We start from the raw sequence: 13,319 nt of genomic DNA, 5'->3' as shown, positions 1-13,319 counted from the left end.
GAACAAAGAAACAAAAAAAACAATGAATAAACGACGAAAGAATAAAAATAAAACAAACGAGAATAAAACAAAAAATGCAAAAGGAAAATTATTGAGTAGGCAACGGATACAACTTTGTAGCCGGCCTTTTGAAGCGACCATTGGCGCACCGCACCATAGCCACTCGAACGACACCGTCAGCACCGGGAAATACTTCCTCAATCACCCCCAGAGGCCATTTCAACGGTGCGACATTTGGTTGATCCACTAGGACGATTGTACCAACCGTGAGAGGGGTGGAATCCTTACACCATTTCACACGGGTTTGTAATTCATGTAAGTATTCTTTGCGCCAACGACTCCAGAAAGACTGAACCATTTGATTGACTAATTCAAACCGATCCAATCGATTCATTGGACGATCTTCCACATTTAACATAGGAAGGTACTTAAGAGGTGTCAAAGTGAGAAAATGAGCCGGTGTGAGGGCGAGGGGTTCACTCGGATCCGCGCTCATTTGACATAACGGGCGTGAGTTAAGTACAGCCTCAATTTGAACTAAGACAGTGTTCAATTCTTCGTAAGTCAACAACTGGTTACCAATAACTCGAAACAGGTGTGACTTTACTGATTTTATATTCGCCTCCCAAAGACCGCCGAAGTGAGGTGAACCTGGCGGGATGAAATTCCACTCAATGCTATGATCAGCAAGTTCATTCTGGAGCAGGTTTTGATATTCCTTGGAGTTCAGCATCCGTGACAATTTTATTAGCTCATCATAGGCGCCGACGAAGTTGGTACCATTATCGGAATACATGACCTTACAAGGACCTCGTCGAGCAAGGAAACGGCGAAAAGCTGATAAGAACATTTGGGTCGATAAGTCCGAAACTAATTCAATGTGAACGGCTTTAGTTGCCATACAGACAAAAAGACAAATGTACGATTTAAATATGAAAGGATTCCGACGCCTGGCCATGGTGATTCGAATGGGTCCACCATAATCAACTCCACATTGGACGAATGGTTTAGACGACAGAGTTCTACAGGCTGGCAGATTGCCCATTTTCGGCGGTGTAAGAGTGGGACGATAGTGAAAACACTTGTTACATTTTCGTACACGACTCCTTATAAGGACACGGGCTGATAAAATCCAATATTTTTGTCTCAAAATAGACGCCAATAAATGAGGTCCAGCGTGACAGTGCTTTTCATGAAAATAATCAATCAAAAGCGTGACCAATGGATCATTTTTCGGTAATATAATCGGATGACAGCTGTCATAATTCAACTCAGAATTTTGTAAACGTCCACCCACACGAATAATATCATGATCAAGAAAGGGTGACAGTTGTTGAAGATGAGAAGTACATTCTTTCCCAGCTTTCAATTCCAGTAATTCTTTCGAAAAATGAATTTTTTGTACGACTTTACACAAGTGTTTTTCCGCCAAATCGAAATCTAATTCATGAGGTTTAGGCAATAGACGAAGTACTTTCAATATTAACACCATGATACGCAATAGACGTTGGTAGTTGGAACAACGAGCAATTAAAAGATGAATCGAATTAATAGATGAATTTTCCGACTGTACTACAGTGACAATTGAGTGAACCTTGACCTCAGGTAGACACTCTATAGGTTCCAGATCGACCTTGACGGGCCAATCACTCTCTTCTAACATTAGCCAAGAGGGGCCAGACCACCACAATCATGATTAATTATTTCAGAAGGGGATAAACCTCTCGAAATGGGATCAGCTGGGTTTGAATTTCCTGCCACGTGTAACCAGTCGTTGATAGGACAGTCTTGAATTTTCGTAACTCGATTAGCGACGAAAGATTGCCATCTGGATGGACAGCCCCTGATCCAATGTAAGACAACAGTAGAATCCGATAATGCAACAACGCGAGTCACGTGACAACGAAGGCTCAAAACAGAGACAACAACCTGTATTAATTCAGCGAGCAAGAGCGCCGCGCATAATTCAAGCCTAGGTATGGATAAAGTCTTAGATGGCGCGACTTTTGATTTAGCGCACAACAATGTGATAGTTGCAGGTTGCATATCCATTTGAGATTTTATGTAGATCACACCACCATAACCTAAAGTCGATGCATCACAGAAACCAATGACAGTAATTTTCGAATCATTCATCACTCCTAAATGACGTGGTATGAAGAGATTGGACAATAAAGGGAACTCCTTCTGACATGTCTCCCATTGAAGCGCAATAGAGGGAGGTACTGAATCGTCCCAATCAAGACCAGCATTCCATAATTGTTTAATTAAACATTTAAGAAACAAAGTTAGGGGTGACAAGAGTCCCAAAGGATCGAAAATGCGTGCTACTACCGATAAAATGTGACGTTTGGTAGGAACAGACTGATTAGGATTCACTGAAAAACAAAACGAATCACTACCAGGTTGCCATTTCAAACCTAGGACAGCCAACAAATTTCCCATCTCGAAATCTTTAGACAAGGCCGATTTTTCATCTTCCGAGAAATCATTCATCAATTCAGGTGAATTGGAACTCCATTTAGTAAGTTCGAATCCGCCTCTCTCGAACAATTCTTTAGCCTGACTACAAAGACGATTTGCTTCACCTAAAGAAGACACACTTGTCACCAAATCATCCATAAACATGTCACTCGGAATACGAGCTTTAGCATCAGGGAAATTTTCACCTTCTTCTTGAACAAGTTGATGGACAGTTCTGAGAGCTAGAAACGGTGACTCACTCAGACCAAATACGACAGTTTTTAATTCAAAAATTTGTATGGGATCATTGGACGAAAATCTTCATCGACAAGAATCTGTCTATACATCTGCTTTATATCAGCAGTTACAGCGATAGAAAATAACCGAAAATTGACTAACAGAACGAAAATATCCGTTTGCAACTTGGGGCCGATATGAAGTATATCATTCAATGATACTCCAGTAGTAGTTTTCGCGCCTGCGTCAAAGACAATACGCAAAGGCGTTGATTGACTCTGAGTTTTGATTACAGCATGATGAGGTATAAAATAACCACTTTTATCACTCTGATTTTTTATCAATTCCATGTGTCCTTGTTTGAGATAATCCAAGAGGACATCGTGATACACTAAACGCATGTTTGGATCACGTGCCAGTCGTTTCTCCAAACTGATGAGTCGACGTTCTGACATAGCATAAGAATCACCAAGACAATCAGGGGATTTTGAAAACGATAATGAGACAACGAATCTACCCGAATTTTCACGACGAACGGACGATGCAAAATCTTCTCGCATTCCAACTCATCAGCAGTGAGTTGTTTTCCTACATCTGGAACGCTTTCCACTTCCCAAAATTTTCGAACTAACTTATCCAACGGTGATGTTAGACAAGTCATCAAACACGTTGAATTTTCTGAAGATTGAGTTAAAATAGGGGCTCTACCCATCAAAATATAACCGAAAACACTTTCCAAGGCCATCAATAATTCGAATCAATTTCCACACGACCATTTCGGAAAATATGGGGCACTAATTCAGCTCCTATAATAGCGTCAATTTCGCTGGGAATGTGATAACTTTCATCAGCAAGTCGAAGACCAAACAAATTTGATAATTTAGAATTATCAATTTTACTAGTGGGAAGCTGTTCCATGATTTTTTCGACAACTAATGGTTCAATGGAAAATTTAACACTAGAATCGAGTCGAGATTGAAGCGTGACAAAAGTACGACCAAAAACTGATTGCGAATTTCCGCCAAAACCATTCACAATTAATTGGAAAGGAGAAATCGATAGTTGCAATTTACGACAAAGTTTACGAGTAATGAAATGACTTTGACTAGCTGAATCAACTAAAACTCTTATTTTGTGCAATCTACCTCTCTTATCAGGTACCTCGACTTGAGCAGTTGATAGTAGAACACTATACGGTGCCGACTTCGAATCGATAGAACAACAGGTAATAGTATTATTTTCTACCTTTTTCGCATCCGAATTTGATGACGAATTTGAAGCATTTCCGAAATGTAAAAGCGAATTATGCTTCTGACTACATTCCTCGCAGTTGGAAGAAGTACAATCTTTACTACGATGGGCTGGCGAGAAACATTTCAAACAGCAACCCTTCTCCTTAACAAAACGAAAATGGTCCCAAGGTGATAACTGACGAAAAAGACGACAATTGATCAATTTATGATTTGTCATCGAACATTTCAGACATTCTGATATTTTTACCGGTGATTTGGTCACTTGCGAATTCGATTGAACAACCAACACTTTGGATTTTGGTATTGGTTTCACTACTGGCTTGCATTGTTTAGACGATTCGTCATGCGGTAACGATTTAATCTGCCTTTCGATGAATGAAACAAAATCAGTATATGTGGGATCATCCTTAGTATGAACTGAAGCTTCAAATGCCTTTCGAGAAACAGGATCTAAAATTTTCAACGCTTGGAACAGAAATATTGCATCAGATACATCTTCACCTCGTAGGCGTTTTAAAGCAGTAATTGAACCACAGAACTGATCGACTATAGAAACTAAACCTGCACGAGACTCAGATTTTAGACAATTGAATTCGAAAATTGGTCATTGAACCGCTTAATTAATGCATCCCAAATAATTTCATAATTATTAGCAATAGGTGGTAGATGACGTGAAATATTAGCCGCTTCTCCAGATAGTTTGGACACCAGATATTGGACCTTTTGTTGATTTGGAATCGATTTGTTGTCATGAATCATGCATTTAAACATTTCGTAGAATACCGCCCATTTTGATTGATCTCCGTCGAACACAGGAATTTCAATTTTCGGTAAAATATTAGACGAATCCTTATTGGAAGATACAGGTTGAGCCGGGGTAGAAACACTAGGTACAACCTGACTGCGTTTTTTCAATTCACTAGCAATTGCTTCCATATGTTCGAACATTTCCATATGTGAACTACTAAATTTGGGTACAAATTCCGGGTCTTTTTCCATTTCAAGCTCCTGTATTTCCATTTCAACAGCTTCATAATCCTGAACAGTTTTAAGAGTGGAACTATAGAGAATTAGAAATTGTTTAGCACTAGCTTCTTCTTTTAAAGCCTTTTTCGACAAATCGAAAGTACGTTGAATACGATAGAAATATTGCTCAAGTTTAGCTCGTTTGAGCTTTAACTTCTTTTCACTCATGATTGGATATTGGAAAGGTCTTAATGATTTTCATTTACTAATTTTCGAATAAAATTACGAATGCAACAATGAACGATTTTCATTGATGATTCAAGCAAGCAAAATGATAATGTTAGTACAAATTGAACAGAGAAAGCTCAATAGACGAAGCAAGCTAAGCGATAACGTTATCAGCATTGCAAAGTAACGGTTCCGATCGGACAATAGAGATAAGAGTGAACCAACTTGATCGGCTCAATTCATAATGTACAAACAGGTTTGAACCCTAGCATGCACAAACGATTTACAATAAAATTGGATAAGTGCTTGCCAAATATTTGAATAAAAAATAGCCAATAAAATCTGGCCTGGATGACCAATGTAAACTCTAAGGTTCAACTTTAAGAAATTTATATTGATTTTAAATTGGTAATCAATAATTTTGATGTAAAGTGGACTGTATTGAATAGAAAAGAAACAAGTGATATCTCTACAGAAACAAGTACATGCAATGAATATATAAAAGAACAACTCACCGAAAATCTGCAGAGTACCTAATGTAATATTTATATTATTGAGCTTACAACTCCCAGGTAAGGTATTCAGGTGTCCCCGAGGTAGGAGATGAATCAAGGATGGTGAAAAGGCAAGCTTAATTGTCATCTACTGTTGGTAAATTCGGCTTCCATCATATAACGTTGCACATATATTTCTGACGAGATATTTACAATGTCTTTAAAGACTATAGATCGGTGAACTTTCCAATCGAAAAATAATAGTTTAAAACTTTCAACTAAAAGGAGTTTGGCAAACACTCTTCCAAACGTAGGTTTATGGTGTACGATTTAACACTAACGAAAAAATAATAATTTGAAGAACGATTTTCTTCTGGGAATGATCGACGAAAATTACCAATTCCCGACTCGAGGCAAGCTATTTCAAAGCGAGACTGAACTGAAAAAGACAGCCTACCGGCTAGTGAGCGCGACGCACTCAAGTGAAAGAAATACGAACTGAACGAGGAGCGCGCGTCCAATTCAAAAACGAAAAATGAAAACTAGAGCTGGCTCCAACAGCTTGTATTTTGAATGTGAATTTGTTCTATCTATATTTTTTCTGATTCTCAAATGAATAAAAATGAGAACTTATTAAAATATACATTTTGAATATTATTCATTATTTCAAATAATATTTTTTCATTCATAAATTGATTGGTTGAAAAATTATTTAGAAATTAAGATATACTCAAAAATATCCAAATATTCAAATTTTCAAATTGATTGAATTAATTTAATTCTTAATTTGAATAAATTATCGATTATTAATTTTCAATTGGACTATTAAGTTTAAAATAAATTGAAGTGTTATTAATAACAAAATTATACAGACAAACATTTGATGGATTTCAGCCATCATTTTACCCATAATAAACCATTTTTCATATTCAATGGCAACTGTAGGAAAAATTTAATGTGAAATACGTGCGCAAAGTTCCTCTGCTGCACTCAAGAAACCATTCCGCCCTCGCCTACGGCTCGTGCGTAAACGTTTCTTTTGGTGCAGCAAACAGTCACTTTGCGCACTAGTTGCACAAATAACTATTTAGTAATTGGTATTAGTTTAGAAATAACCATTATATTATGTAGTGACTAGTTATAGCAATCGACAAGTCACCAATCAAATGAGTGTAGCCGTAGAGAAAATATAGCATAAGAAGATATCTAATGGTTCATGATTCAAATTTCTAGCCGATTTTTTGTCAACTCAAGCCGATTACTGTCGACTACTGTCTATTATTACTGATTTGGCCGGGTGAGAGTGTAAGAACGGCACAGTATTAGAGACTACCAGCGTCACATAGCTTCACCAAAAACAACTACTAGGACTATCGGCTTGAGTTAACGGTGAAATATGGAACATAAACGCCGTATGTCATGGGATATCTCAGAATATAAATCAGAATATGATGTATCGTGACAACGTATATGTATATATACATATATATACATATATATATATATATATATATATATATATATATATATATATATATATATATATATATATATGTTGAACTGGAATTAATAAAAACAATATAAAAACTTGTAGTACCCTTTATTGAAAAAACTTTTAAATATTTTAACAACTAGTTTCGACCATAGGTCATTTTCAAGTTGATATAAAGGATACTACAAGTTTTTATATTGTTTTTATTAATTTGAATAAATGTAGCCCATATGAGTGAAGTGATTTTATGTTTAACTGGATAAGTATATCTCTAAATTGAATTATCATCAGCTTAATGCAGTCAAATCAGTAATGGTTCATTGACAGTCGTTGAATCTTAAGGGAGTATTCACACATATTAATACTGTCTGTGTGTGAACAGTCCCATAAAAACCAACAGAATTATTTTCCTTCCCAGCAAACCTGAAATTCAGCAAGGTTTTAGACTCATAGAACAGACTGCTCAACAAAATATGATTTTGAAATAGTTTTTGAACTTTTTAGCATAGAGAAAAGAAGATATCACATGGTATAGGGGGTTTATGTTCCAAATTTCACTGTTAATATAATCTGATAGTCCTAGTAGTTGTTTTTCGTGAATCTATGTGACGCTGGTAGTCTCTCATACTGTGCCGGTCTTACACTCTCACCCGGCCAAACTAGTATAAGCAGACAATAGTCAACAGTGATCGGTTTGAGTTAACAAAAAATTTGCTTGGAATTTGGAATATAAACGACCTTCACCATGGGATATACTATCTTTTCTCAAAATGGTATTTGAACGGATTTATTTATCAGATCTGTCCAGTGTTTTTGTTTACATCATTATAAAAGCATTATTAGCCACGTATAGACATGATCAAGATATAAATAAATAAATAAATGCTTTATTCAACCAATAAAAATAAATAAATTACATTACAATCACATTCAAGAACACAAACGCATTTCACAATCATTAAACATTCAATAATGAAATAATAAATAAACAGAACCCTATGTGTACATAAAATAAATAAAATAATACAATATTTAAAAAATAAAATAGGATATAATAATGAATGATAATAACATTGAAAGGTAAGTGCCCTTGAAGAAATATTAATGGTTCATCCCTCTTTAAGCATAATGCTTGTGCTGAGGGATGAGTCGCTTAACATAATAATTTTATCTTGGACTACAGTACAATAAACCAGAACACATTCAAACAAACCGGAATATCATTCAACTAAACAAAAAACTAACTACAACAAAATAAACTAAAAATCCTCCAACAAAACTAAAATAAACTGAATCAATTGTGTTATACGTTTACAATATTTGTTATAAATATTTTAAACATTTTTACCAATATTTAAAAACGAAACAAGAAAAATAATTTTTCAATCAACAAAGAACTCTTTTAACAAAACTAAATTTACAATCTATTTTGGTATAAACAAAATCATACCTATCCATATCTAATCTAATCTTATAGAAGAAAATAAATAGAATAATTTTCTTCATTACCGTATTATATTAAAATTGCTCTTTCAGAGTCACTGAAAATTAAATGAAACTGGTATATAAAATCAAAATAATGATAATGGACACAGTGAGAAAAACTAACAGAATGCATAGAAATAATAAAAAGCAACAAAGAAAAGACTCTCATGCACTTAATCCTCAACTCAATGTAATGAAACATTTTGGATGAAAAAGAGAGAGAAATAAGTAAACATAAAGGCCTTATACATCAATCTTTAATTTTGCCTCATTTCAATGAAACAACGGACACCATTTTTGAATATAGAATATTAATAAGATATGAGAATATTATTGAATCTCAATTTTCTTTTTTTTTATATTTTAGTTTATTGTATTTCTGTTTTATATTTTTTCAGATATCGATATTGTTAACGAAAGCACGGATCTCTCGTATCATTCAATTTTGAAACTGAAGAACGTCACCCTAATGTCGTCTGGTACTTACAAGTGCGAGGTAGAATCGGCCTTTGATAACACCATGCAGCAATTGGAAATAACTGTCAATGTTAAAGGTAAGCTCAAATTAAAATCAAATATTTCTTCTTCAGCTTGAAATACATTTCATCACTAGCTGGCCCGGCGAACTTCGTACCGCCAAATAGTTGAATGCATCTCATAATAAACTTTAGCTAGATGCACACCTGAGGAGGCGCGAAGCGGCATTTTATTTATAGATAATTTTCCAACTGCAAAATATATAATTTACTAAAAATCAATTAATTCTGAAAAGCAGAATTATTCGAAACAAAGCAACGACTTTAGAGCATGTAAGTCTTTAACCTGAGGCCGCACTGCTGGATGGTTACACACAGAACAGTCATTTTGTTTTTAGTCGGGGCGTTTAGAATAAAATACATGGGCGGTTATGGAGCAGCACACACACTACACACACACACCACTACCTCTGTTTACGGAGGTAGTGCACACATTCAATTATTTACCGACGGCTGTTGATGACGCAATGATTATAACAGCTGATTTTTATTTCTGTGGGTGGCCAGTTCACAAATAAGGATTACATGTAAACTATGGGAAACTAGATGAAGAAAACTTGAATACAAAAGCACTCGAGATTATATCACCTTCCGGTCTTGAAAAATAAATTGAAATTAAATATTATCTTACAAAACATATTTCGAAAAGTATGTTCCAAATTTCACTCTCAAATCGATAGTCCTAGTAGTTGTTTTTGGTGATGCTATGTGACGCTGGTAGTTTCTCATACTCTACCCTTCTTACACTCTTACACTCCCAACAACACAGTAATAATAGACAGTGGTCGACAGTAATCGGCTTGAGTTAACAAAAAGGCTTCAAATTTGGAACAGAAACTATCTATACTATTTGGGATATCTTTTTTGCTATCTTTTCTCTATGATTGTAGTTATTTTGTTAGTTTATTTTTATGATTGTTTCGTTTAGGGCCGTTTTCACAGTGCCAGTTAAAACTAAATTTCATCTTAAACTGGATTAAATCTATATCAAGTATCATTTGTTATAATGTGATTCATTTTGAGTTTAAGCCAACAGCTGATTGAATTCAGTTGAAGCTTTTACTGTGCAAACGGCCCTTATGGGTAGAGAGATCATCGTTGCAGAGAGATGTTCTGTCTCGTCATGAACCCCTATTTTTTCAGTAATATTTACTACAGTGATGTCCACGTTATAGTGGCAGTATTTGATTAACATTGGAGTTGCTATCCTTGTCTATCATTCGAAAAAGCAGATAGAGCTATCCTTTTCTAGCTTCGCAACGTTGACACATTGTTTTTTACTTTCCTTGCCCTATTACCATAGGTAAGGAAAGTATTACTTTCCAAAAAAATTAAGGTACCTCAATTTCTATATTTCTATACGTTTCAAGGTCCCCTGAGTCCAAAAAAGTGGTTTTTGGGTATTGGTCTGTATGTGTGTGTGTGTGTGTGTGTGTGTGTGTGTATGAGTGTATGTGCGTCTGTGTACACGATATCTCATCTCCCAATTAACGGAATGACTTGAAATTTGGAATGTGAGGTCCTTACAATATAAGGATCCGACACGAACAATTTCGGTCAAATGCAATTCAAGATGGCGGCTAAAATGGCAAAAATGTTGTCAAAAACAGGGTTTTTGGCGATTTTCTCGAAAACGGCTCCAACGATTTTGATTAAAGTTATACCTGAAATAGTCATCGATAAGCTCTATCAACTGCCACAAGTCTCATATCTAAAAATTTCAGGAGCTCCGCCCCATCTATGCAAAGTTTGATTTTAGATTCTCAATTATCAGGCTTCAGATACAATTTAAACAAAAAATTCTGAGTGGAATAGATTGAGCAAAAGAATCTTTACAATTAATGTTTAGTAACATTTTCACCTAAAATTAAAAATAAGCTCGAAATTCGAGAAAATGTGATTATCCAATTGCTAACTGTTGGCAACTGTTGATTCTATTAAATGATTCACTATGAAGAGATAGCAGACCTCGTGTGTCTCCAGCGTTATTGCCCTGTCACCAGCTGGCTCAAATCTTTGAATAGTAGACACACTAGCGTCAGGTGATCAATTTTCATAACCGCAAGGAAAGTTGTGTGAGTGCGCCACACCAGATTTTCAACAATGTATAATTATAATGGCACTATTTGATCAACATTGGTGTTGCTATCCTTGTCTATCATTTGACAAAGCAGATAGAGCTATCCTTTTCCAGCTTCGCAACGCTGACACATCGTTTTTCAACACTGTAGAACTATAATTAATTGACAAAATAATCAATTTCAATTATGAATAGTTATTCAATCAATTGAAGATATATATTTCCTCAATCTCAGTGAACAAAATACTCAATCTCAACTTTGGAAATTTATTTTTCAAACATAGAAAAATTATGTGTTCTTGACGAATAAAATATAATTGATTATTTTAAATAAGAATGAACAGTTCATATTAAATTAAATAGGTATATTGGTATATATATATATTTATATGCATATGCATTCATAGGCCAAGGTTAAAAAAATCATTTTACACTTAATATGTTAAATACTAATAGAATCTAGTAAGTTGTGGAGCCACTGACTCTGACATGCCTCTTCTTCAGCATCATGAACTTGTGTAAGCCCTCCATGATAGGAGTGTTGTGGACACACAGATATCAGGTGATTCATTCATTGAATTTGTCCACATTGGCACAGAGGATCAGAGGTGTACCGGTATCAGTTATACTCTATAATAGAAGGCAGTGGCAAGGCAGAGAATCGACAACGTTGTTCTCCTATCTTCCTCCACTGCCATTGTAACGTGGACCGCACTATAGCAGTAAAATAAGCTTGAAACACCAAACCTGCAACTGACTTTTACCTCAGACAAAAATACGACATTTCGAATATACTCTATCTTTGTTGGAACGTAACCTATTAAACAAAGGAATTGATTGTAATGCGCACTTTATAAACATTCATGTTTTTTGTTCTATGAAACAAACAGCATGGCATTGAATAAAAGCGAGAGTATTAACAGACTTTCAGTGATTATAAATAGTTATAGTCCTCAATTTTACCCAGTCTTTCAGTCTGTATACATAGTTATAAAGCACAGTATCAAATCTTTCTGTAAATATTCTCTATACATAGTTATAATGCATAGAAAGAATGCAGTATAGGAATGTTTATTAATTTTGATATATTTGTTGGTTTCAGCTTCGAAATTCCCAACTTTTCTGAATGACACAACACTTCGAAATGCAACCACAGTGTTCAACTTGGGCGAAAAAAAGAATTTGCTTTGTAATGTAACCGGAGCCCCTACTCCACGCATCTACTGGTTCCATGTAAGTTTGTACTTTTTTATAAATATTTACATGAAATATAATAGTTTATATTCATAATATTAGGTATTTGATTGAATGATTGATTCATACAATAAGTACATCATCAAAAATGATAGGGAAAGTAAAAATAAAGTAACCTTGTGCTATTCCACTCCAATATTTAGATAAGTTTACACATAGGCTACACATAGTTCAATATTTACACTCATTTTTCAATTTTAACTTCAAATTTATTAACTCATTTCATAGTATATATTCACTTTTTCATTATAGGTCTACAACAATATTATTTAAATTAAATATAAATCATGAAATAAAAACATGCTCAGTTGAAATATAAATCATTTACAACCCTATACATACGGCGTACCCTCAATATAAATGGTATTTAATTCATTTCAAAAATATTTCTGTTTTATAAAAAATGTAGGCCTATAGGGCTACTTGGGACAATTTCAAACTAGCAGTGTCTATATGCAATTGCAGTCAGTATAATTCTTGAATAATTAGCCTATTATTAAACGAGAATCCAAATTGAATGCTGTAAATAATAATTATTAATCCATTAGCATTTGAATAAATGCAATATCCCAGTAATTTCCATCTGTAATTCTTGAATGTTTATTGTATTAAATTGTTGTAATGTCAGAATAAAATTTCATTTTCTTATCTCAGGGCTATGTTTCTGGAATCTCTCAAACATTACCTTCTTTCTCTTATAATACAGAGTAGGCTGATCTTCATTCATACTGATTTCGATTAAATCAACTAATATTTATTTATTTTTCAGGTTAGCAAAAAAAAAAATACATAGAAAAAACAGGCTATTGCCCAAAACTTCTTCAATTTTCT

At 34.6% G+C, this 13,319-nt stretch overlaps 1 protein-coding gene across 4 annotated transcripts in view; it reads left to right on the top strand.

Annotated features, from left to right (window-relative positions):
• The window catches only part of LOC111052905 (vascular endothelial growth factor receptor 1), a 120,191-nt gene that overhangs the window by 69,747 nt on the left and 37,125 nt on the right, over positions 1 to 13,319 (top strand). For all 4 annotated transcript variants that reach the window (XM_039438604.1, XM_039438603.1, XM_039438601.1 and 1 more), the window contains exons 12-13: positions 9,017 to 9,172; positions 12,337 to 12,467. In XM_039438604.1, the coding sequence (XP_039294538.1) occupies positions 9,017 to 9,172; positions 12,337 to 12,467 (287 nt within the window). The remainder of the gene's footprint in view (positions 1 to 9,016; positions 9,173 to 12,336; positions 12,468 to 13,319) is intronic.

Source organism: Nilaparvata lugens, chromosome 12 (genome assembly GCF_014356525.2).
Source record: "Nilaparvata lugens isolate BPH chromosome 12, ASM1435652v1, whole genome shotgun sequence".
Classification (NCBI taxonomy): domain Eukaryota; kingdom Metazoa; phylum Arthropoda; class Insecta; order Hemiptera; family Delphacidae; genus Nilaparvata; species Nilaparvata lugens.
The sequence above is the reverse complement of the archived record's forward strand: the minus strand, read 5'-3'. Positions and strand labels throughout refer to the sequence as shown.